General features: G+C 50.3%; 1 protein-coding gene across 1 annotated transcript; it reads right to left on the bottom strand.

Moving 5' to 3' along the window:
* Positions 1-8,243: 8,243 nt before the first annotated feature.
* MGST1 (microsomal glutathione S-transferase 1) lies at positions 8,244-26,227 on the bottom strand. Its single transcript, XM_048502393.1, has 4 exons — positions 26,119-26,227; positions 13,742-13,891; positions 10,863-10,957; positions 8,244-8,752 (listed from the first exon to the last, which is right to left on the bottom strand). The coding sequence occupies exons 2-4, from the start codon at positions 13,871-13,873 to the stop codon at positions 8,506-8,508; spliced, it is 474 nt and encodes a 157-aa protein (XP_048358350.1). The 5' UTR covers positions 13,874-13,891; positions 26,119-26,227; the 3' UTR covers positions 8,244-8,505.
* Between the last annotated feature and the right edge of the window lie 395 nt (positions 26,228-26,622).

Genomic DNA, 26,622 nt, shown 5'->3' with positions numbered 1-26,622 from the left:
CCCCCCCCCCACCCCCCCCCCCCCCCACCCCCCCCCCCCCCCACCCCCCCCCCCCCCCACCCCCCCCCCCCCCCACCCCCCCCCCCCCCCACCCCCCCCCCCCCCCACCCCCCCCCCCCCCCACCCCCCCCCCCCCCCACCCCCCCCCCCCCCCACCCCCCCCCCCCCCCACCCCCCCCCCCCCCCACCCCCCCCCCCCCCCACCCCCCCCCCCCCCCACCCCCCCCCCCCCCCACCCCCCCCCCCCCCCACCCCCCCCCCCCCCCACCCCCCCCCCCCCCCACCCCCCCCCCCCCCCACCCCCCCCCCCCCCCACCCCCCCCCCCCCCCACCCCCCCCCCCCCCCACCCCCCCCCCCCCCCACCCCCCCCCCCCCCCACCCCCCCCCCCCCCCACCCCCCCCCCCCCCCACCCCCCCCCCCCCCCACCCCCCCCCCCCCCCACCCCCCCCCCCCCCCACCCCCCCCCCCCCCCACCCCCCCCCCCCCCCACCCCCCCCCCCCCCCACCCCCCCCCCCCCCCACCCCCCCCCCCCCCCACCCCCCCCCCCCCCCACCCCCCCCCCCCCCCACCCCCCCCCCCCCCCACCCCCCCCCCCCCCCACCCCCCCCCCCCCCCACCCCCCCCCCCCCCCACCCCCCCCCCCCCCCACCCCCCCCCCCCCCCACCCCCCCCCCCCCCCACCCCCCCCCCCCCCCACCCCCCCCCCCCCCCACCCCCCCCCCCCCCCACCCCCCCCCCCCCCCACCCCCCCCCCCCCCCACCCCCCCCCCCCCCCACCCCCCCCCCCCCCCACCCCCCCCCCCCCCCACCCCCCCCCCCCCCCACCCCCCCCCCCCCCCACCCCCCCCCCCCCCCACCCCCCCCCCCCCCCACCCCCCCCCCCCCCCACCCCCCCCCCCCCCCACCCCCCCCCCCCCCCACCCCCCCCCCCCCCCACCCCCCCCCCCCCCCACCCCCCCCCCCCCCCACCCCCCCCCCCCCCCACCCCCCCCCCCCCCCACCCCCCCCCCCCCCCACCCCCCCCCCCCCCCACCCCCCCCCCCCCCCACCCCCCCCCCCCCCCACCCCCCCCCCCCCCCACCCCCCCCCCCCCCCACCCCCCCCCCCCCCCACCCCCCCCCCCCCCCACCCCCCCCCCCCCCCACCCCCCCCCCCCCCCACCCCCCCCCCCCCCCACCCCCCCCCCCCCCCACCCCCCCCCCCCCCCACCCCCCCCCCCCCCCACCCCCCCCCCCCCCCACCCCCCCCCCCCCCCACCCCCCCCCCCCCCCACCCCCCCCCCCCCCCACCCCCCCCCCCCCCCACCCCCCCCCCCCCCCACCCCCCCCCCCCCCCACCCCCCCCCCCCCCCACCCCCCCCCCCCCCCACCCCCCCCCCCCCCCACCCCCCCCCCCCCCCACCCCCCCCCCCCCCCACCCCCCCCCCCCCCCACCCCCCCCCCCCCCCACCCCCCCCCCCCCCCACCCCCCCCCCCCCCCACCCCCCCCCCCCCCCACCCCCCCCCCCCCCCACCCCCCCCCCCCCCCACCCCCCCCCCCCCCCACCCCCCCCCCCCCCCACCCCCCCCCCCCCCCACCCCCCCCAGAAGAAGAAGAAGAAGAAGAAGAAGAAGAAGAAGAAGAAGAAGAAGAGCAGGAGGAGGAGGAGGAGGAGGAGGAGAAGGAGGAGGAGTTTGGATTTATATCCCGCCTTTCTCTCCTGCAGGAGACTCAAAGGGGCTGACAATCTCCTGGCCCTTCCCCCCTCACAACAAACACCCTGTGAGGTGGGAGGGGCTGAGAGAGCTCCGAGAAGCTGTGACTAGCCCAAGGTCACCCAGCTGGCGTGTGTGGGAGTGTACAGGCTAATCTGAATTCCCCAGATAAGCCTCCACAGCTCAGGTGGCAGAGCTGGGAATCAAATCCGGTTCCTCCAGATTAGATACATGAGCTCTTAACCTCCTACGCCACTGCTGCTCTATTATGATTATGATTATGATTATGATTATGATTATGATTATGATTATGATTATGATTATGATTATGATTATGATTATGATTATGATTATTCTGGTGCAGGCTGAGAGTAGGAGGTGGAGAAATAGACATGTGAGCCATGCCAAGACTGGCTGGCAGAACCCCCCTCCAGTAGCCAGTCCAGTCCCCAGCAAGGTGGGCGGTGTTGAGGAAGCCTGGCCCGGCCCGGCCCGGCCTGGCCGGGGGTGGGGGGTGGGAGTGGAGTGCCAGCCCAGTTTTGCAGCTTGCCAAGGGTAGGATTTAAGTGCAGACCTGCCCCTGCTGGGAGCTCTCTTGTGGAATTCCTCAATGCTTTTTCCTGGACCGAGATGACTCGTCCACAGTTATCCATGCTGTGATAACCACCAGATTGGATTATTGTAATGCGCTATATGGGGGGCTGCCATTGAGGACAGTCCGGAAGCTCGAACTGGTGCAGAATACAGCAGCTCATCTGCTGACTAGCACCAGTATCACACTCCTATTCTGAGTGGCTTCCGATGCACTACTGGACTCAGTTCAAAGTGCTGATGCTAACCTATAAAGCCCTTTATGGCTTCAGTCCTGGGTACCTGAGAGAGTGCATCTACCCATATATCCTTGTCTGGATGCTGAAATCGGAGGAGGAGGCCCACCTGGCTGTCCCACCCCTGCCGGAGGTAAGGTGGGCGGGGGGGGGGGGGGGAGCAGCTCGGAAGACCTCCTCCACAGTGGCCGTTACACTGTGGAATTCCATCCCTCCAGAGGTTCATCTGCGCAATGGCGCAGGAGGTTAAGAGCTCATGTATCTAATCTGGAGGAACCGGGTTTGATTCCCAGCTCTGCCGCCTGAGCTGTGGAGGCTTATCTGGGGAATTCAGATTAGCCTGGGCACTCCCACACACGCCAGCTGGGTGACCTTGGGCTAGTCACAGCTTCTCGGAGCTCTCTCAGCCCCACCCACCTCACAGGGTGTTTGTTGTGAGGGGGGAAGGGCAAGGAGATTGTCAGCCCCTTTGAGTCTCCTGCAGGAGAGAAAGGGGGGATAAAAATCCAAACTCTTCTTCTTCTTCTTGGGGTTTCAGTGCTTGAAAGACAGTCCTCTTCACCCAAGTATTTGGCTGACACACACACCCTGCCGCTAGAAGGGCCCCCCCCTAAACATTTGTATGCCCCTCCTTTTTGTGGATGCATGGGGTGAGTATGGGAGATTTTAGATTGTGTCTGGGTTTTTGGAAAGGGGTTTTATTGTGTTTTTAGAATGAAGTTTAATTGTTTTTTTTACTGTGCATTTAGATTTAGAAAAAGAAAAGTTTGGATTTATACCCTATCTTTCTCTCCTGTAAGGGGCTCAAGGTGGCTTACAAGCTCCTTTCCCTTCCTCTCCCCCACAACAAACACCCTGTGAGGTAGGTGAGACTGAAAGAGTTCTGAGAGAACTGTAACTAGCCCAAAGTCACCCAGCAGGAATGTAGTACGGAAACACATCTGGTCCACCAGATAAGCCTCTGCCACCCAGGTGGAGGAGAAGGGAATCAAACCTGGCTCTCCAGATTAGAATCCGCCTCCTCTTAACCTCTACACCACGCTGGCTCCCTGTCATGATTTTAATATTGCATGTTCTCTTGCAACCCCACCCTAAGACTGCGGTAAAGGGCAGGCAATAAATGTCAATAGAAATACTGCGACGGAGATGGATAGCTGATAGACAGGAACCCAGAAGAGTCTTACACGCTTTTGTCTAAACACAGGTGCAGCTACGGGATGAGTACAGTGACAACGGCAGACCCCAGACTTATTCAGAACGCTTCTATATTTTCTTGGACTTGAGGTGCCAAACAGTGTAGCAGCCAGGTTGCAAGGACACAAGTTGTAAGCTTTGAACTACAGATTAAAAGACACACATTACAATGTTGAAAGCAATTAAGCAGCATTCTCAACCAAATGCTAGCCAGGGCCAACCGTGTTTAGCTTCTGAGATCTGATGAGATCAGGCAAATCTGGGCCATCTAGGAGCAGCCCTGAAACGCTTAACTTTCCATGGTGTTTGGGAGCAGCAGCACCAGAAGGCCATTGCTTTCACAGCCTGCACATGAGCTCCCAAAGGCACCTGGTGGGCCACTGCGAGTAGCAGAGTGCTGGACTAGATGGACTCTGGTCTGATCCAGCAGGCTCTTTCTTATGTTCTTATGTTCTCATGGGCAGCCCAATCTGGAGGGGGCAAATCCCTCTCTGGAGGCGGCAAGGGCTTATGCTGGTGGGGCCGTTAAACCAGCAGAGGGGGAAATCCACTGGCCCTCGGCTGCGGCAGGGCCCTGGGATGCCCACCCACGCTGCCCAGCTCTGTGTCGGCGTTCCTGCACTGCCCCAAGTTGCACGTGGGCAATCGTGGGGGCAGAGTGTTTGGTGTATATATATTAGCAGAGTAGATCAGAAGAGACAGAGTCTCAGCTGCTTTTTATAAATGAGTTTACTAACTATAAGGGAGGGTTACATGGAGATAAAATAAGACATCCTTTCTTTCCTGTTACACATCTACATTACTGTATGTTTGGTTACATCTTGCTACCTATCTGCTGTCTCAATTGCTTTCCGTAGGTGAATTTGAAGCTTACGTCGTGGTCTGCTCAAACAAAGAAACCGTGTTAACTTTACCTTAACTTCAGATATGCGTGCTCCACTAACATTTAAGCTTTCAGTGTTTCCCCTAACCTTTTTCGACATTGTGGTACCCCTTTGACCTTCTACGCTCTTTCATATCTCAAGGGTACCCTAAGAGGTCTCGTTGATTTTTTTTTTTTTTTTTTTTTTTTTTTTTTTTTTTTTTTGCATTATTAGGGTTTTTTCCCCCATTTTTGGCCTGTAGGTGGGGGGAGGGAAAGCAGCGCTGACAGCCGCGTTGTTTGTTTGCCTAAATTCGGCATGGATTGGGGGGGATATAAAGGGAGAAGTCCCTTTAAATCTACCCCCCCCCCGGGCCCCCCCAATCCATGCTGAATTCAAGCAAATAAAACAATGCTGTTTTTCAATGTTGTTTAAAGGGAGCCCATGAGGCTTCCAACCCCACCCCCCCCCCTCTTCAAAATCCATTTGATTCTGGTGTGGGAGGGCAGGTGGTAGCATTGTCATAGTGCCCTGGGATGTGCTCATGGCACCCCAGGGTACCACGGAACCCTGCTTGGGAATCACTGATTTAAGCAATGGCTGACTGACCAATAGCTAATCAATAGATCAGGTCATCAACAGTGACTTCAGCAACTTGTTTGCATACAATCAGTTAACCCTTTTACGACTGAGTTGTGACAGACACTTGCACAATCCCAGCACTGCCTCACAGGATACCTGTTGTGGGGAGTGAAAGAGAAGGCGTTTGTAAGTTGCCTTGAATCTCCTTACAGGAAAGAAAGGTGGGTTATAAATCCAGACTGTTCTTCTTCTTCATCTGAGGCTAGAGGGGCGGCAACCTGAAAAAGGACCTTCTCAGTCATGGGACGAAAACACTGGAACTCCCTTTCCAGTGATATTTGTCTTTCTCCCCCCCCCCCTCCCCAGCAGGTGAATCTCCTCGTTTTGGCATTCCCAAACACTAATTCTTAATAGCCCTTTCCCCTATGTGTTTAAATTGTTTTACTTAATTGTTTTTGTTTGTTTATTTAATGCTTGATGCCTTGGGGACCGAGTTGGAAAGGCAGCACAGAAATCTTTGAAATAAATATGCTGCTCTACGTTCTTCAGGAGGAGCAAAGTATCTGATGATCCCTGGAATGATTCCTTTTTCTACTCCAAAGTATGGATGGCATTAAAAGATAGTTACAGAAATTTCTACTAGAGGATAGGTCTATTGAAGGCTGTTCATCACGCTGACTGGAGTAAGGTTGTCTGCTCCAGGTTGGGAAATTCCCAGACATTTTGGGGGTGGAACCAGGAGAGGGTGGGATTTGGGGAGGGGAGAGACCTCTGTAGGGTACAGTGCCTTAGAGTTCCACCCTACAAGGAAGCCACTTATCTCTGTAGGCTGGAGATCAACCATAATACTGAGAAATCTCCTGGCCTCACCTGGAGGATGGCAACCCTAACTAAAGGAAGAGGAAGTAAACCCCTGCATACCAGTGATGGGCAGGTAGCAGGGGATGGTCTTAGCCTCTATGCTTTTTGGCTTTCTAGGGCAACTGATTGGCCACTACATGAAATAGGAAGCTGGGCTAGATGGATCTCTGGTCTGATCTAGCAAACCTCCCCTTCCGCTCCTCCAACTGCACCCATTCGCAAATCCAAGAATTCAGACCATCTGCTCATCCCTCTCTGGGAATAGTTATTGGGCCCGTGCCAAGTCTGAGCTTTTGAACAACAAAGGGTCAGAAAAAAACCAATTATTTTATAAATAATAAAACTGCACTGCTGAAGAAATTCAGAGCATTATCTTGGTTCTTTAACCAAAAAAAGTGACAAAGGTATATGAGGCGGAGAGATATTTTGCTCCCCGAATTTATTCCAACACTTGGTAACAAACACTTATTTGCATCAAAGTCTCTTTTACAACCAGGCTTGTGTTGCTTGCTATATCTTATTATTAAGGTAAATATTCTTCAAAGGACTCCATGATTCAAATCTCTGATTCATTGTGACATTCTATTTGCTGACTGCAGTTAGAAAAGCTAAGGGGGAGGGGGAAATAGCCTAAAAATTCAAATACATTTTTTCTGCTTTTTTCGCCGTTGTCTTTATTGATTTATGCATCAAAAAAGAGACATCCAGAAATAGCATTTGTAGAAAATTACCATACGTTCCTGCCGTCAATAGAGAGTTGTTATACATTAAAAATCTTTAAACATGTACGAAACATTCATTCCAATCATTTTCAGGTGAAGAAAAACATGAAGGGGAAAAAGTAGGGAAAGATGTATTTTTTTTGTCTTTAACAGAAGTGAGAAAGTGGATTGTATCAACCAGATCTACAAGCATAAAATGGAACCAGCAACAATGCAGATCTGACTTTCCATGGATAATGTTTTTAGGAATGTAAAAAGGGTGCCCATAGCATGTGGAACGGAAGAAAAACTTGCAAAACCTGAATTGGTGGGATGAATTCCTTTTACAATTGAAGGGTAACCGTTGGTTGTCAACTTTCACGGTGCAGATTTACATAATCACACCTTAAAGAAACAGACTTTTGAATGTTCACCAGCTCTGGTATCGCACGTTCAGTGTGCCATGAGCTGGAAGCCTTGACAAAGAATTTGAGAATAAGACCATCTTCATTCACAAACCAGAATTCAGAAAAACAAGGTGCGCAGTAAACTAGCTCAAAAGCCAAAGGACTGCCTTGTGACGCCACAGCCTTTTGTCCCGCAAGATGGAAGCATGTAAGCAGGCACAAACGGGGTTGTCCTTTTGTTCAGTCTCAGCACCTGGTATTCTATCCGGTGCAAATTCAGTTAGCCATCATGTAAGCAGGAAAGCTGGACCCAAAAAGGTTAGCCAGATCAGTGGTCATAAAAGGGATTAAAGCAATATCCTGGGCATAACAAAAGGGCCCACCGAGGTTAGCAAAATCTTGAAACGTAGATCACGTTCGTAGATCATGTTTGCAAGACCTTCCAGAAGTGAATGCAACAACTGCAAACAACAAAAATAAAGGGCAACAGTGAAAGCAAGTGTGGTGGGGGAACTATGATAACCAAAACGCAGTGGAGACAGGACACACTCCCCTTTCTATCACGAAAGGGGAGCACTTGGAAAGTAAGGCCAGGCAATGGCTTCAAATTACAATCCAGGGATAACTGGGGTTCTTATAAGCTGACTGGATGTTTCTAAACGAAAAGAGTTATACTAGCAGACAAGGCTGACAGACAAGACTGATCTCTGGGGTGCTGTGTGGTTTCCGGGCTGTATGGCCGTGTTCTAGCACGTTCCGCCTGCATCTGTGGCTGGCATCTTCAGAGAATCTGATAGTAGGAATGGAAAGCAAGTGGAGTATATATACTGTGAGGTCAAAAGCTAAGGCCCTCTGAATAGAGTAGCCTGGTAAGTGAGTCACAAAGAAGTCTGTAGCCTGGGAGACTTCTTTGTGAGTCACATACCAGGCTACTCTATTCAGAGGGCCTCACCTTTTGACCTCACAGTATATATACTCCACTTGCTTTCCATTCCTACTATCAGATCCTCTGAAGATGCCAGCCACAGATGCACGTGAAACGTCAGGAGAGAATGCTGCTAGAACACGGCCATACAGCCCGGAAACCACACAGCACCCCAGTGATTCCGGCCATGATCTCTGTCTGGGAGGGAAACACAGGGTGTGTTCTACGTCACACCCGTGTCAGAATGGGTCAACAGTGAGGTGTGAAACGCCTGATTTACTCCTCGCTGAATGGGGCGTGTACTTAAACGTGCCCAGAGGCAGCTGCTAGGGTTTATGACAGACATTCAGGGACTCCGCAGCAGAAGCAGCAATATGGAAATCGTTCGTGGAAAGCAGGGATTTTCAAAAAACTATGCTGTTTAGGGCAATCGCAATGCCCTTTTCCATCACAGAGACAAGCTGACCGTCAACAGCCTGTACGCCATCGAGAAGGTCACTAAGTAACCGACTAACCAAGACAATCCTCTACAGGGTTGGGGAAGAGGTATGAAATAGGCAATGGTGTGAAAGACCCTCGCTCCAAAAAAGAGCCGGTAGTGCAGCAGCGCTGTGGAGTAGGGAACGCCACTGACGCAGTAGAAAAACCCAATGATCGCAAATGGAACGATGTTCTCCAGGTCATTGAGGTGAATTCTGGGGAGGAAGCAAAGAAATTTCACGGTGTTATGGTCTGTTTGCTATGGTTTGTTTGCTATCACTGCTCCCCATTAAAGCAACCCCCAAAGACCTATCTTCACTGCGCAGTGACCAGCTACAACGGAATTTCATCAAACTGTTGCTCCTAATTCCTACACATCAATACCCTTAAATATTCTCTTAAAGGCAAGCTAGTTCAACAAAACTGGCAATGCCAATAATTCATTCACAGCATGTGTAGCTATGAGGGGCAAATAACCCCCACGAAGCTGACTAACCCCAGTCTCTGAGCACTGATTCTTTCCTCTGCTTCATTCCTTTATATATGCTTGTATGTGGGGGAGTCCAAGCTCTGCTCATGACGAGAGTTCAATCCCAAGGGAATTCAGTTTCAGGTAGCCGGCTCAAGGTTTACTCAGGCCCTTTCCACATACGCATTCAATCCACTTTCACAATGGTTTGCAAGTGGGTTTTGCTATTCCGCACAGTAAAGTCCAGCTTCAAAGTGCATTGAAAGAGGATTAAAAATGTATTATTCTGCATGTGCGGAAGGGGCCTCAGCCTTTCATTCCTCTGTCAGGATAAAGTGCAGGTGACTGGGGTAAAGTATAGATGGGGTAGGCAAGGGTGAACCACCTATAAACAAAGTCTGCCTAGTAAACATCGTGGTGTGATGCCCCCCAGTAACGACCCAGTTCTTGCACCAGACTATCTTTAGAAGAAGAGTTGGATTTATATCCCCCCTTTCTCTCCTATAGGAGTCTCAAAGGGGCTTACAAACTCCTTTCCCTTCCCCCCTCACAACAGACACGCTGTGAGGTAGGTGGGGCTGAGAGAGCTCAGAAGAACTGTGACTAGCCCAAGATTACCCAGCTGGCAAGTGTTGGAGTGCACAAGCTAATCTAGTTCACCAGATAAGCCCCCCAGAGCTCAAGCAGCAGAGTGGGGAATCAAACCCAGTTCTCCAGATTACAGTGCACCTGCTCTTAACCACTACTCCACTGCTGCTCCTTCACCTTTGCACAAGAAAGGCATGCAGACACATTAGATCGTGCAGCAAAGCAGTGGTTTTCAAAGTGTGTGTTCCAGGAAACCTCAGGGTTTTGTGGAAGCTTGACAAGGTTCCTCTCTGAGCGGCAGTGGACAGTGCTGACAAGTCACAGGCAGGTTTTCAAGGCAAGAGATCAACAGAGATGTTCGCCATTGCCTGCTCCTTGGCCTTTCTCAATGGTTTCCCATTCATGTCTTAACCAGAAATTGCTTAATTTCTGAGATCTGACAAGATCAGACTAGCCTGGACCAAACAGGTCAGGGCTCCTCTAAGAGTGAACTTCTTGAAACACAGTTTGTCCATCGTTACCTGGAGAAACACAGTGTTAAACGCATCCAACCTACTCCCAGTACACCTGCTAACTATATTTTCCACCTATACTACATTTGTGCAATGATGGTTGGATATATGCAGAAAGGTTATCTCTGTCAGAGTCGCAGAGTTTCAAACTGAACAGAATATATTTATGTATTTCATTTGTACTCTGCCTGTCTCCCTGATGGAGCCCCAAAGCTCATTCGCCTCTACTCCATTTTAGCCTCACAACAGCCCTATGGGGTAGGTTACACTGAGTATGGCATGGTGTAGAACCAGCGTGGTGAAGTGGTTAAGAGCAGGTGCACTCTACTCTGGAGAACTGCTCTGCCGCTTGAACTGTGGAGGATTATCTGGTGAACCAGATTAGCTTGTACACTCCAACACACACCAGCTGGGTGACCTTGGGCTAGTCACAGTTCTTCGGAGCTCTCTCAGCCCCACCCACCTCACAAGGTGTTTGTGGGGGGTGAGAGGGAAAGGAGATTGTAAACCCCTTTGAGTCTCCTTACAGGAGAGAAAGGGGGAATATAAATCCCAACTCTTCTTCTTTTATGGTTGGCACTAAGGTCACGCAATGAAATTCAGACCCAGGTGTCTCAGATACTAGTCTGACATTCTTGATCTTAATCACTCTCACTTGGTAGCAGACAGGTATGTGTAGTTCCCTGAATGCCTTCAGCCAATATGCTATTAGGTTTCTGGTCAACCAAGCCCAACTTTGATCGTCTCCTGGATTACCTGCGCACGCGCTCCACATCTGAATCAGTCCGCAAATACTTTTTCGCTTGCTCTCCTTTCCCAAACGATGAGGTATCTTCAGGGTTAGTAAATGCCTATTTGAGAGAAGGGCACACAGAGAAAAAATGACAGGCATTGATGCTCACATTAAAAGCAGGTCTAGTGCTGATCTTAAAAACTGTCCACCCTACCCAGAGACTATCTGCATACACATTGGGGACCAATGTACCAAACCACAAAGGTGCATTCTGCACAGCATATTTAAAACAGGCTGCAGTCATAATAAACGAACCCGTTTTCCTTTTTTCCGTCCGTATGTGCCCATTATCCTGAAGAATTCAGGTTTGACTCCAAGTCACGACTGGACCAAAGAATGTCATTCCTCTGGCAAAGAATACCCCCAGATCCCATGGCATGTGCCAATGATGGTGCATTCACCCCAGAAGAGAAAAAGAAGAAGAGTTTGGATTTATATCCCCCCTTTCTCTCCTGCAGGAGACTCAAAGGGGCTTACAATCTCCTTGCCCTTCCCCCCTCACAACAAACACCCTGTGAGGTGGGTGGGGCTGAGAGAGCTCCGAGAAGCTGTGACTAGCCCAAGGTCACCCAGCTGGCATGTGTGGGAGTGTACAGGCTAATCTGAATTCCCCAGAGAAGCCTCCACAGCTCAGGCGGCAGAGCTGGGAATCCAACCCGGTTCCTCCAGATTAGATACACGAGCTCTTAACCTCCTACGCCACTGCTGCTCCTGTGCTCCAGCAGTTATCCAAGGTTTAGAGGTTTACTTGACTGTAAGCTCTCACAGGTATGTGCAATTAATGGCATCAGAGTTATGAATATTGAGGAATAAGTCTTGAGAGGTACGTATGAGCTAATATGTGGGCGCTTGGTGTTGAGAGAAATAAACTCCATACAAAACAGGGAAGCCAACCCACTTATGAGATTCCATCTCTTTGTCACAAGAGATGGCTTATTCAATGAAACTTCATAATCACAAGGCATGTGTAAACACACACCACAGTATTCAAATATACATGATTCACAGGGGAGGCAACGCATGAGTTGAAACACACAGAGTAGGAGTTCTGCAACGTTTTGCATGTGGACACCATTTTCTGCCGCCCACCAAGTTTTTAATGGGAAGGGGGGATTGCTTTTGTCCTCTTACTAGAAGCAGCAGTGGCGTAGTGGTTAAGAGCAGGTGCGCTCTAATCTGAGAGCTGTGTTTGATTCCCCGCTCTGCCACTTGAGCTGTGGAGGCTTATCTGGGAAACTTGATTAGCCTGTGCACTCCAATACATGCCAGCTGGGTGACCTTGGGCTAGTCACAGCTCTTTGGGCTAGTCACAGCTAGTCTCAGCCCCACCCATCTCAGAAGGTGTTTGTTTGGGGGGGGGGGGGAGGCAGGAAGGGAAAGGAGATTGTAAGCCCCTTTGAGTCTCCTTACAGGAGAGAAAGGGGGGATCTAAATCCAAACTCTTCTTCCTTTTCTTATTGGCTCTGTAGATTTTTAAAAACATTTTGTTTTATTAGTAACTATCACCACAGCACAAGGGTCTGCACTGAAGTTATGCTGTGGCAGGCTCCGCCATTTTGTTGCTGCACCTGCTATTCAGAATTCCACATGTACCCTCAGGATCAAAAAGGGTGGAGACCTCTGGCGTAGATATACTATATACTCAACGGGGGGGGGGGGGATCCATTCCTCTGCCTTGCTTTACATTTGGTTTACCTCTCCAGGGATACGTTGTTATGACAGCAAAACCCTGGTACAGCCTGACCTCTGAATGCAGACCCTGCCAGGAGTAAGACCACATGAACGTGTTGACTCCCTCCTCTAACACCGGCTGCCATAAGGTTATCATGGGTTAGCATGACTCCCCAGTCTCTCTCAGAGAACACTGCTGAACTGAAAGGCACTTTGCATGTTCCCTCTTTAAATCCATCCTGCCTCATTTATTTATTGTATCCCAAAGCACAATCAATGTGCAGCAGGCAGGCAGAAGCTAGCTCAGGAGTGTCCAACTCTGGTGCCCCAGATGTTCATGGACTACAATTCCCATCAGCCCCTGCCAGCCTGGCCAATTGCCCATGCTGGCAGGGACTGATGGGAATTGAAGTCCATGAACATCTGGGGTGCCAGATTTGGACACCTCTGAGCTAGAGGGTGGACAGGTGAGCCAGAGTCAAGGCAGGAAGAATGTGAGGCGTGGTCAACCAATCCAGAGTCAGAGCAGACAGTGGGCAAATACGTAGTTGAAGCCAGTTCAGAGTATGGGCAGGCAGCTGGCACAGGTGTGGTCAAGGCAGTCCAAAGTCAAGGCACAGGCAGATCAGGCAAGTGGGCTGAGCGCCAGAGGTCAGAAGAAGACCAGGCACATAAGAGCTTACCAAGAAGTACTCTTGTTGCACCCAGGCAGAGCCAAGCCCAAGGCACAATTTGTAGGAGGAGTTCTACAGGAGGAGCGCCAGGATTCAGTCCTCCTCAGATGCAGATGCCTCCATTTCCCAGCCTTCTGCCATACCCAGCAGCAATGCGAGCACTTCTCCTTTTACCCTGTAACTGTAGCCTCTGCCTCCTTCATGCAGTTGGCTTAATACTCGGCTCCTCTGAGATTTCTGATGGCTCTCACAGCTAAACGGCATCAGACTCTGCCTCAGCTAGAAGGGGAGGGCTTGGAGCTGGCTCTTCTGTCTGCATTTCCTCACGAGGAGCCAACTCTGCCTCCACAGTGTCTTCAGGCTTTGCAGCAGAGTCCTCAGTGTCCACAGACTCACGACAATCAATTTCATTAAAAATGTCATTCCTATCAGATAGGAAGTTCCACTCCTGCCATCCTCAAATCCCACTAAACGCGCTGGACAGGGACACTTCTTACCTTATTCCTCATTCGATAGAACGCTGTCAGGAGACTCATCAGCATCATTTTTACCATGAGCAAGACCATATATTTGGCATGAACCAAAATCAACTCCATATCAATGAATTCCTTAAGATCCGTTAGCGTCATGACTTCTTTTTTAAAGACCTGGAATAGAAATTAAATGTTACAAAACATTAATGGGGATGACAACAGCACTTGCATGGACAGACGAAAGCACAGGCAAGCATCCCGTTTACTTGATTATTTCTTTCACTTTGAAATAAGGCCTTCCTTTAAGAAGCTCAGGGAGATATACATGGCTCTCTCTTCCTGTATTTTAGTCTCACAGATAAGAAGAAGAAGAAGAAGAAGAAGAGTTTGGATTTATATCCCCCTTTCTCTCCTGCAGGAGACTCAAAGGGGCTTACAATCTCCTTGCCCTTCCCCCCCTCACAACAAACACCCTGTGAGGTAGGTGGGGCTGAGAGAGCTCCGAGAAGCTGTGACTAGCCCAAGGTCACCCAGCTGGCGTGTGTGGGAGTGTACAGGCTAATCTGAATTCCCCAGAGAAGCCTCCACAGCTCAGGCGGCAGAGCGGAGAATCAAACCCGGTTCCTCCAGATTAGATACACGAGCTCTTAACCTCCTACGCCACTGCTGCTCATGGTAGATGAAGAGAAGAGAACAGGAAGAGTTTGGATTTATATCCAGCTTTTCTCTGCTGTGAGGTGTCTCAAAGCAGCTTACGAATTCTTCTTTCTCCCCACAACATTGTGAGGTTGAGGGCTAAGAGAGTTCTGAGAGAACTGTGACCTGCCCAAGGTCACCCAGCAGGCTTCATGTGGAGGAGCAGGGAAACAAACCCAGTTCACCAGATAAGAGTCTGCTGCTCGTGTGGAGAAGTGGGGGATCAAATCTGGATCTCCAGGTTAGAGTCCGCTGCTCTTAACCACTACACCACGCTGGGGAGAAAATAACTGGGCGAAGGTCACTCGGAAAGTTTCAGAAGGAGCAGGGATTTGAAACTGGGTCTTGCTCAGCCAACTTTATGCCTGCTAAGTGGTTCTCACTGTACTCCTCTTATGTCTGGAGCAGACAAGTATTTTTCAGCTCTCTCCCATAACTCAAAGTCTGGCACAACCAGGATACTCTGGCATTCCTCCTTCCCTCATGAAGCAAAGCCTCAGCCCATGGGATTAGAAAAAAACCTATACTTCCTCTCTTTATCCCGACCTCCACTTTTCTTCCCTCACTTTTGCTGCCTCCTTTAAATCACAAAGTTTCTACTCATTAAGTTCCTTCAGTCACAGACCTGTACCTTTGCCTCTTTACGTTGCCACGAACATTGAAGGTCCTACACGGATAATAAAACAGCAGTAATTTGAGGTTAGCTACCATTCTATACATTGAGAGCAGTGGTGGGATCCAAAAATTTTAGTAACAGGTTCCCATGGTGGTGGGATTCAAACTGTGGCGTAGCGCCAATGGGACTGGGCGGGGCACGATGGGGGCAAGGCCGGGCATTCCAGGGGAGGGGCATTCCTGGGCAGGGCTGTGGCAAGGACGTAGCCGCTGTGCCGGTCCTTGGGCGGGAAACGAATGCATGCAGGTGCAGGCTGCCACGCACGCCGGTGCACCTCCTGCTAGACTGCTTCAAGTTCTGTGCACAGGTGTAACTAAGGCAAAAATCACGTGGCAAAATCACCAATTAGTAACCCCCTCTCGGCACACACAAATCATTAGTAACCTATTCTCGGGAACCTGTGAGAACCTGCTGGATCCCATCTCTGATTGAGAGAAAGCGAACTCCACACTGTCACATTTGTGAGACTGACACTATTGAAGGGTGGCTCGCTGCTGTAATGCAGAGCTCTAGGCTGCAATGTTATGAGGGGACTATGGAGGAGGAGAGGATGTAAGTTGCTCTGGATCCCCACCGGGAAGAAAAGCAGGCATTCATTCCAACATAAATGAAGTAAGTAAGTAAGTAAATAAATAAATGTAAGAGGACCCCATGTCTCAGAAATTGCTGGCAAGACAGAAACATGATTCAATGTGGTCGATTACCCACTGCTGGCTGTTCCCTGCCCTCACCCCATAAAGTCGCCAGAAGTGCTCTCACTTTCCCCGCGGAAAGCGAGAAGCACACGCGGGGCAAGAGGAAACACATCCAGACAAGATTTGTTTGCCTCCTCTCCTGGTGCACTGCAAAAAGGAAGTGCGTCCGGACAAGATTTCTTGCCCTGACGCGCTTCCGGACCCACTGCACAACCCAGCACCAGTGGGTAATCAGCCGGGGTTTTCCTCTTCAGTATGAACAGACTCCTAAGTGGCCCAGTAGCATCCTGATGGTGAACTCAAGAGGGAAATAACTGTGGGCATCCTTGGTCAGGAAGAGCTCAGTCTTCTTCCTACATGCTTTGATGGACTTGGTGGCCCTTAGGGTCTCTTCCATGATTCTGTGACCCACAAGGATCTCTTAGAAGTGCTTGTCTCCAGACTACAGAGGTCGGTTCCCCTGGAGAAAACGACAGTTTTAGATGTGTAGACTCTACGGCACAGGTGTCAAACTCGCAGCCCTCCAGATGTTATGGACTACAGTTCCCATCATCCCCTGCCAGCATGATCCATTACAACCTGTTGAAGTTCCTCTCCCCAAATGCTGTCTTCTCCAGGCTCCATCCCTGAACCCCCCACAAGTTTCCCAACCAGAGCTGGCAACCACAATTATCCCACCATCCCTATGCCGTGTGGTTTCTTCATTCCCTGTTTATGAGAATGGTGTAAAAATTAACCACGGAACGACAGCAACCTGTGACCAAATCTATTGTGTGAACTCTGCAATTTTGTTTACCTTTGAGGTATTTGTTTGTTACTGATGTAATGCCTGAGCATGCCCTGATAATGTAATAATCACAATCATCCCTGAATCATAGACTAGTGCACTAGACTAGACCAGCAATGATCCTGAGAAATACAGATCTGTAACCGAGATTTCATCCAAACTGAACATCAAACCATGTTCAGAGGCTCTTCATCAGGAAAATTATCAGTTGTTTCAAAGGAAATGGCCTCCAGAGCAGAAAATCTTCCCAGGAAAGTGCTGCGTATTCCAAAGTTGTCTCAAAACAAAACTTGGAGAGAAACTACTTAGAGCTGCTTCCTCAGGCAAAACATCTGAGTCATGCTCAAGGGAAGCCAAAAAGGTTTCAATGTGACTTGCAGAACTTCTTGAGGAGAGAATAACCAAACATTTCTAGACACTCTCACACTGCATCATGACTCTTTGTAATAACAAACTTTAGAGGGCAAATGTTGGTTAGCAGAAAGTGCGGTCTAGTCATGGCCGACATAGGGTGACCCCCCGGGATTTGTAAATTAAAACAAAGAACTACTCCCCACCCCAACATGGCATGGTGACAATTGTGCGTGCCGACTGCCCCCAGAATGTTGAAAGCAACAGAAAAGAGAAAGGTGTGCCAGACCTATTCAACCCCATAAGTGCTCGCTCCACCTGACAAAAACTGAGCAAGCAATAGGAGGCACAGAAAGCTCATGGCAGTTGAATTCAGAGGTGAGAATTTCTCAACTGCAATTTCTCAGAGTTAGGGTGGTGCAGTGGTTAAGAGCAGGTGCACTTTAATCTGGACAACCGGGTTTGATTCCCCACTCTGCCACTTGAACTGTGGAGGCTTATCTGGTGAACCAGATTAGCTTGTGCACTCCAACACATGCCAGCTGGATGACCTTGGGCTAGTCACAGTTCTTCGAAACTCTCTCAGCCCCACCTACCTCACAGGGTGTTTGCAGTGAAGGGGGAAGGGAAAGGAGTTTGTAAGCCGCTTTGAGTCTCCTTCAGGAGAGAGCAGGGGGAGGGGATATAAATCCAACTCCTCCTCCTCTTCTTCTGATGGTCCTTATGGTTTGCACTATCCATTTTAGACTATCCCATTGAAGTAAAAAGTGGAATTTATCTTCAAGACCAAACTTTAAAAAAATTACACTATATTTTAAAGGAGAAAATGAGAAGCTTGAGAAGATATGTTGGGAACCTTTGCGTAGGTGTTGGCACTGGGGTTACAAGATCGCTCCACTCTGGACAGTTCCATGTAGCAAAAATCTAATGGGTCAAAGGCCCACTCACAATACTTGAGAGAATTAGGAAAATAAAGAATGTGAACAAACACTGCACAATAATAAGGGATTAAAAAAATTAAGCTGTTTCCGTGGTCAAGCCATGTCCTTGCTTACTATACTTAGTATCTGAGCATACAGGAATTTACCTTGGCAATACTTCTAACTGGCTGCCAGTTCTCCTGAAAAGCAAGAAATCCAAAGAACTTCTCACATACAGTAACCATTAATTGCTCCAATCCAGTTAACTGGTATTCAAAGCAGGCTTCCATCTCCAAGTGAAATTATTTTATTTACTTCAATTAAACCACTTCTAGGTACCCAAAGGGGCATATAACCAGTGGTGGGATCCAAAAATGTTAGTAACAGGTTCCCATGGTGGTGGGATTCAAACTGTGGCGTAGCGCCAATGGGGCTGTGCGGGGCACGACGGGGGCGTGGCCGGGCATTCCTCCTGGAAGCCGAGGAGGCTCGCCGGGCAAGGACTATGGCAGCCGGCCCGGTCCCTTGACGGGAAACTAATTACTGCACGCGAGGCGCAGGCTGCCATGCGTATGCACCAGGGCACCCTCCTGCTAGACTGCTTCAAGTTCTGCGCGCGACTGCTGAGAGGAGGGGCGTAACTAAGGCAAAAATCACGTGGCAAAATCACCAATTAGTAACCCCCTCTCAGCACACACAAATAATTAGTAACCTACTCTCGGGAACCTGTGAGAACCTGCTGGATCCCACCTCTGCATATAACACTGTCCCCTCTCTTCATAACTACTTTGTATCGTAGGTTATGAGGAGGGTGTGTGGCATCGGGGCAAGGTCACACAGACAACTTTCACAGCACACTAAGGATTCAAACCTGGGTTTCCCAGATCCTAGTCTGATACTGTAACCACTTCACTATTCTGGAAGGAGAATGAGGAACTGCACACATAAAGAGATGCGGCCACATCATTTTCCCACAGTACAGCCTGGGGTTAGCTTTCTGGGAAGGGTTATCAGAAGGCAATTATTAAGGGAAAAATAAATATGGATTCAGTCACTTAACAGGGGAAGTCCAAAGCAGTAAGTATTGGGCAGTTACATCACAATAAAAGGGATAAAATCATGATTATGGGATATTGAAAGGGCCTAGATAAGAAAAGAAATTTAATTAAATTACCAAAGAATAGTGAAGTAACTGATTTGATTTAGATGTATTGAATTATGTGTTATTGTTATGGGTAGTTGGGGTAGGATAGATTATGTTTGGGTAACTGTAAATGTGGGTCATTTGTTACATGTTAATATTTGTTGATGTCTTATGTGTTTCAATGGTTTCGTGTATGTTTTATGTTCAATGTGTTTTTTAAAGAAGGAAATTAATAAAAAGTATTATGGAAAAAAAAAAAGAAGGCAGACATAACCTTCTTCCCATGGCCCATGTGTGGATAGTTACATATACAACGTTGATTTTGTCAGTAACATTGATCCTTCCTGCACAAACTTTTAAAAACGTTTTGAGGCAGGAAATAAAACTTTTCATCCCCCCCCCCCTTAGGTTCTGAAAACGTTTTATTTCCAGCCTGGAAACATTTTATCTGAAATGCCTTTTACAACTATTATTTTGCGTGAAACGTTTTCAAAACTTCTTCCCTTGCTGTGTGGGCATATTTAAAACGTTTTATCTTTCCTACTGTGTTTTCCACACCTCCGTGCTGTCCCTGAACATTCCCTTCAGTGCCATTTTATCGCATTTCTGAGTTTACTCCGTTCCCCCAGCCTCTTTCTTTTCATTAGTTGTTTTTTTTAAAAAAATGTTAAATCTTTGAAGTATGAATTATGCACAACAACAGAGAATCCAGTTATCAAGTCTTCAAAGGATAGATTCTACAGTGGCAAACAGCATAGATCAGTGATGGTAAACCTATGGCACGGGTGCCAGAGGTGGCACTCAGAACCCTTTCTGTGGGCACATGTGCACAGAGTTCATCATGTGGGGGGGCGGAAAATCACCCCCCATACTCACATCTAGGCTAGCCTGGGCACGATCCTTTACCTGGGAGTAAGTTCGTTGCTGACAATGGGGCTTGCTCCTGAGTAAACCCTCCTAGGGTCGTGATTCACCCATTTGAAGCATTGCACAGTTGCTTCACCAAGCTTACTCCTGAGTAACGTGCGCCTCGGAGCCAACCATTTTTTCTCAACTAAAACCTCAGTATTCAGGTTAAATTGCCGTGTTGGCACTTTGCGATAAATAAGTGGGTTTTGGGTTGCAATTTGGGCACTCGGTCTCAAAAAGGTTTGCCATCACTGGAATAGATTCTACAATAGCACAAAAATGAGAAAATCCTTCACAGTGACCATGAAACATTTCAAGGGGTTGAGCGTAAACAAAAGGGGTGGGGTGGGGGGTTGAAAACGTTTTGCAAACATTTTAGGTTACTTGTGCGGAAAGAACCATCGTTTCTCAGATTGCTACAAATCCTTTCTCATGTAACATCTTCCATCTTCTTTTATTTCTTTCAAAAGGGGGGAAGGGGCAAAATGGAACAGGATGGAGGGGAGATTTGGGGCTGCCTCATTTCACGTGTCTTTCGGGATTCTAATGCGATACGCAGGCAGAGCTGGCATTGCTATGAGGCAGAGTCAAGCAGCTATCTCAGATGATCGGTTTAGGGAAGCGGTGGCAAACCTATGGCACTCGGAGCCCTCTTTGTGGGCACGCGCACTGTCGTCCCAGTTTGCGCACTCGGTATGGCATAGCGCCAAGGGGGCGAGGAGTGCGCAACGCACTGGGCGCACGCCCATAGGGCTATAGCAAGGGCATTCCGGGGGCATTCCAGGGCAGGACGGTGGCATGGCAGGGGCACAGGGCGCATGCGTGTTCCGGATGCAGCTTCCCCTTGCTCCGCCCCTGGTCTCTAAAAGGTTCGCCATCACTGGTTTAGGGTGTCACTGGAGGTAAAAAGTGCCATCAAGACACATTCAGCTGATGGTGACCTTTCATGGGGCTTTAAAGGCAAGAGATGTTCAAAGGTGATTTGTGACTGCCTGCCTCTGCGTAGCAACGCTAAGAACATAAGAACATAAGAACAAGCCAGCTGGATCAGACCAGAGTCCATCTAGTCCAGCTCTCTGCTACTCGCAGTGGCCCACCAGGTGCCTTTGGGAGCTCACATGCAGGAGGTGAAAGCAATGGCCTTCTGCTGCTGCTCCCAAGCACCTGGTCTGCTAAGGCATTTGCAATCTGAGATCAAGGAGGATCAAGATTGGTAGCCATAGATCAACTTCTCCTCCATAAATCTGTCCAAGCCCCTTTTAAAGCTATCCAGGTTAGTGGCCATCACCACCTCCTGCGGCAGCATATTCCAAACACCAATCACACGTTGCATGAAGAAGTGTTTCCTTTTATTAGTCCTAATTCTTCCCCCCAGCACTTTCAATGAATGCCCCCTGGTTCTAGTATTGTGAGAAAGAGAGAAAAAACCCTAGATTTCCTTGGTGGTCTCCCATCAAAGTACTAACCAAGGTCCACTCTCTTTAGCTTCTGAATTGGGCCAGACTGGGCTACGCAAAGTAGTAAATGGAGAGTGTGTTTTACAAAGCATGGTCCCCATTTGGAATTTTCTGCCCAGGTCATCCAAAAGTCTATAGATATACCTCCTCTGTGTTGGGCCCAGCCAACCCTGCATCTGCCGTTGTACCCATCGCTAGATCACTATCAGGCGTCTATTGGCTCAGCTGGCTTTCAAAAGGGATTACACCAAATCACAGAAGGTAGGCACGCTCAACAAGAAGGAGGCCCCACGTGTACAAAAGCCCAGTGACTCAATGAATAGATAAACCACAAACCTGCTTTTCTATCAGGCCAGATCATTGGGCAACATGAACGTTTTGGAGCTTTTCCTTCAGCTGCATTCTGACTGCCGATAATAACAATTTGTGAGCCACGCCGCAATCGGCTCCTGTTTCAGCAAAGTGGACGGAACTTCTCCACCTTCTGTTTCATGTTATTTATATTTTGAAGCAGGCTCGGGTCAGGGTCCTCTGCTCTAATTGGTGAGGACTTTCCAAAGGCTCAAATCCTACTATGTAAGATTTTCCAACACAAAAGGCTGGGGACAGAACCAGGCACTTTTGGTATGCCAAGGATATACTCTAGCACAGTGATGGCGAACCTTTTCCAGACCGAGTGCCCAAATTGCAACCCAAAACCCACTTATTTATCGCAAAGTGCCAACATTGGCAATTTAACCTGAATACTGAGGTTTTCGTTTAGAAAAAAACGGTTGGCTCTTGAGGCGTGCGTTACTTGGGAATAAGCTTTGCGGTAGTTGGTGGCTCTGCTTTGAAGCAACCGTGCAACTCTTCCAACGGGTGAATCACGACCCTAGGAGGTTTTACTCAGAAGCAAGCCCCATTGCCAGCAACCAAGCTTACTCCCAGGTAAAGGATCGCGCCTTAGTTCTTTGCATGAAAATCAGTGGGGTTTAACAGCACTTATTTAGGGTTACCTACACTGCTTCCCCAAAACTAGGTCTTAGGTTTAATGCTAATAATCCAGCCCAGCGGCCCAGGCCAGCCTAAATGTGTGGGGGGGGGGGGGGAGACTCTGTTTGCGCGTGCCCACAGAAAGGGCTCTGAGTGCCACCTCTGGCACCCGTGCCATAGGTTCGCCACCACTGCTCTAGCACACTCCACTGTGTTCTGAGGAAGCATCCTTTTGTGCCCCAGCTGATAGGGCAGGGAGAAAGCCGAAAGGGGCTCTGCCCTCCGCATAGGTTTGCCATTTCCAGACTGGGAAATTCCTGGAGATTTGGGGGTGGGGTAGCCTGGGGAAGGAAGGGCTTGGATAAAGGCGGGGCTTCAGTGGGGTATGAAGTCACAGAAACCACATCCCAACGTGGCCATTTTCTCCAGGAGTACTGATCTCTGTTGCCTGGAGTTCAATTGTAATAGCAGGAGGTCTCCACCCACCCCCGGCCAACTTGTAGCTCTTCCTTTTATTTATTTATTTAATTTTTATACCGCTCTCCCTGTTGCGACTGTCTCAGAGCCGTTTCCGACATGAATTTACAATATATAAAATGCAATACAAATGTAATCGTTCACGGTGTCCAAAAACAACCACAGCAAAGAACAGGCTAGTCAGTTCAGGAGAAATAATTTGTTCTTCAAATCAACTAAATTAAAAGAAAAAGAACAAGGGGAAGGGGAAGGGGAAGGGGAAAGAAAAAGGGAGAGGGGAGAGGGGAAAAGGGAAAGAAAAAGGGGAAGGGGAAAGGAAAGAAAAAGGGAAGAAAAAGGGAAAGAAAAAGGGGAAGGGGAAGAAAAAGGGGAAGGAGAAAGAAAAGGGGAAGGGGACAATAAAAGGGAAAGGAAAGAAAAAGGGAAGGGGAAGAAAAAGGGGAAGGGGAAAGGAAAGAAAAAAGGGAAGATAAAGGGGAAGATAAAGGGAAAGAAAAAGGGGAAGGGGAAAGGGGAAGAAAAAGGGGAAGGGGAAAGAAAAAGGGGAAGGGGACAATAAAAGGTAAAGGAAAGAAAAAGGGAAAGGAAAGAAAAAGGGAAGGGGAAGAAAAAGGGGAAAGAAAAGAAAAAAGGGAAGATAAAGGGGAAGATAAAGGGAAAGAAAAAGGGGAAGGGGAAAGGGGAAGAAAAAGGGGAAGGGGAAAGAAAAAGGGGAAGGGGACAATAAAAGGGAAAGGAAAGAAAAAGGGAAGGGGAAGAAAAAGGGAAGGGGAAAGGAAAGAAAATGGGGAAGACAGGGGAGAATGGAAAGGGGGAGAAAAAGGGGAAGGGAAAGGGGAAAGAAAAGAAAAAGGGAAGGGGAAGAAAAAGTGGGAGGGGAAGGGGAAGAAAGGGAAAGGGAGGCTGGCTAAAATGGATATGCCCTGATGGTATCCTCAACTGTAGGCCTGGTCTCATTAGATAAAGCATTCCACCAGGCTGGGGTCAAAGCTGAAAAGTCTCTGGCTAAGGTATAGGCCAGGGAAAAATAACAATAAACTCAATGAATATTTGGCCTGATCTAGCCAAACTCTTCCCATGCTCTGAATTTCTCAGCTATCCTCAATTGCAACAACTTGTGAGGGTTTTGTTTATTGGCACCAGTTTATTGGCTCACAGAACCCACCTCCCTACGAAATTACCTGTCAGCCTGAACATGCAACTACTAGGGAGTGCCCGTCCAGAAGGAGCCAGGTATGGGGGAGGGAGAGAGAAGAAGATGAATTATCTGCTGGATTTGAAGCAGGCTCACAGAAATAAATGCAATTCTCTCAGTCCTACTGGAGTCAAAGTGGAGTTTCTCTGTCTTGCCTTCCCCTGTTCCCAAAGCAAACTCATGCACAAATTAGCTTCATTCATTGTTCGAGGGGATTTGAGTTGGAAAGAGCAGTGCCAGGCACTTAGTAAGTCCATCACTCGCCTCCATGCAGAGGCGTGAATTACATTTTTTATCAATCACAGGTAAATTCGATGTATTTGCATTGAAACACTGCTATGCTGGCCTACAGAAAGTTTAAAGAGAAGAAACAGCTCAGTTTCAGATTTGGCGGTAACCCAGCTTCCTCCCCGCCCCCGCCCCCGCCCCCCCAAACCACTTTTATTTCAAAGCAAACGACAAAATGGAGCAGCCAAACGCACCTTGCAAAACAGGAAAGGTAAATGCCCCACCAGGCTCAGCCCCATTCAAAATGGCTGGACAGTTCCAGGCCTTCTATACTCTAAACAAGCAGAACTCTGTTGTTGTTTTTCCCCTTTCCAACAGCCAGGTCTGACCCAGTATTAATTTTACTCGACACAATTGTCCTGAACCAGCCACCGAGATCTAGTAACCCGCAAGTACGAGGCTGTGCTTTTATTTTGTGCCCAAAGCAGCTTGCTTGCATTTGCTCAGAAAGCCTGAACAACAACCCTGCAAAGTAGGCCGGTGTTTTGGGGCTGAAACTGACAAGCGGTGCTTGGGAATACCACACAAGGACTGCTCCGGTTTCAGATTTGACAGGAAATGAGGCAGATCTGTGACAGGCCGTTTCCAAAAGGGCTAACGGGAGATGCACAGAGAAGAGGAAATCATACTAGGACACAGCACAGGGGAACTGGACTTTAACCCCTTCCCCGCAGCCACCCATGCACTATTATTTGACCATAGAAAAAGCATAGGCAGCTCAGAGTTTGCAATGGGGCAAAATGCAAGTGGGGGAGGGGGGCTTTAAATTGGGAAATTGCTCTGGAAGAGTTAATCCCCCCTCCCAGATCAGGGTTAGTATCCAGTGTGAAACTTTTACAGTCTGTCATTCCAATGACTTCCACCCACTGCCCGCTGCAACTTAGCTCCTGCTGCAGTCCTGCATAAACGGTAAACCTGAGTTAGGGCTGTACCACTTCACGAGGCTTCATGTAGTCGCAAAGGATCATAAGAACATAAGAACTAGCCTGCTGGATCAGACCAGAGTCCATCTAGTCCAGCACTCTGCTACTCGCAGTGGCCCACCAGGTGCCTTTGGGAGCTCACGTGCAAGAGGTGAAAGCAATGGCCTGCTGCTACTGCTGAGCACCTGGTCTCTTAAGGCATTTGCAATCTCAGATCAAGATTGGTAGCCATAGATCGACTTCTCCTCCATAAATCTGTCCAAGCCCTTTTTAAAGCTATCCAGGTTAGTGGACATCACCACCTCCTGTAGCAGCATATTCCAAACACCTTTCCGCTCCTCCCCTCCAAAAAAACAAAACCCAGAAAGCGGGGGGGGGGGGGGACACCCTGAAAAGCTCCATTGCTACAAGCAGGCACGTGTTTTTACCCGGGTAAGAACTACAGCGGCGTTCATTAGCACTGCAGTACAAGTCTGAATGGGCCTTCTCATGAGTAACTCCCACAGCACTCAACTTTACTCCTTGGTGTCTTTTAAGATTACAGTTCCAGCTTGGTACCCCTCTGCAACCTATCCCAACTTTGCTTAATGGCTGCGCAACCCGCCTCCAATAACTTTTTCTCCAGTCTTCAGCGGCGCGGGGAGGGGAGGGGAGGGGAGGGGAGGGGGGGAACACGGGAAGCGGTCCAGCACGTTCAACCGGTCGATGCGCAACAGGTTTTCCCCGCAAAGCCTTCTCTCTCAATCTCCTGGGTAACCCCGTTCCCATCGCAGCGCGACTCGGGCCCTAACCCTTCTCCCCCGTGCCGTTTGCACGGACCATGCAAAAGATGCATGCAAGGGTCCCCCGAGCGTGCAATTTTGCACGTGCCCATCTCGTGCTCCTGCAAGGCATGAAAGCCAACACACCTTTTGCTCGCTGCTTTTGCTGCTCCGTGCACGCGGGGTGGGAGATGAAAATGTTCCCAGGCTCGGCTCTCTTTCCCCCTCCTCTCTCTTTAAGCTTCCTGGCTCGGCCCACAGCAACTGAGCCTCTGCCCTCCCCCTGCGCCCCACCTCTTTTGGTTCTGCAAACAGCTTCTCTCCCACTCTCTCTCTCGCAGCGCCCCGGCCAGCCCCGGCTTTAGTCCTGCCCTCCCGCTTGGCTGCCGTCCAGCTTGTTACACCCCCCAGCCTCTTGCGACACGGAGAGTTTGCTTTTGCTCCACTTTCTCGGGTTGGCTTTCTCGCAACCCGCAGAGGCCTCTGGTTTTGAGGTTGCGCCTGCGTGAGAGAAGGCAGCGTGGGAATCCCACGGATTGGACTGGCTGAGCCACTCCTGCTTTTGAAAGTGCCCCCCCCCCCCCCCGGGGCATAGGCAGAGTGCTTTTGGCAGAAGGAAAGGGGTTGGTTTTTATACACTGCTTTTCTCTA

Source organism: Sphaerodactylus townsendi, linkage group LG06 (assembly GCF_021028975.2).
Source record: "Sphaerodactylus townsendi isolate TG3544 linkage group LG06, MPM_Stown_v2.3, whole genome shotgun sequence".
Taxonomy (NCBI): domain Eukaryota; kingdom Metazoa; phylum Chordata; class Lepidosauria; order Squamata; family Sphaerodactylidae; genus Sphaerodactylus; species Sphaerodactylus townsendi.
This window is presented reverse-complemented; position numbering and strand designations above follow the sequence as displayed.

Bases quoted from the DNA above. Each gene is read 5' to 3' on its own strand.
- MGST1 (XM_048502393.1), bottom strand. From the start codon at position 13,873: ATGACGCTAACGGATCTTAAGGAATTCATTGATATGGAGTTGATTTTG. The intron at 10,958-13,741 runs GTAAGAAGTGTC...TCTCTCAAATAG, and splicing joins TCTATCGAATGAGGAATAAG to GCATTTACTAACCCTGAAGA. The intron at 8,753-10,862 runs GTAATCCAGGAG...CTTCCTCCCCAG, and splicing joins GATGTGGAGCGCGTGCGCAG to AATTCACCTCAATGACCTGG.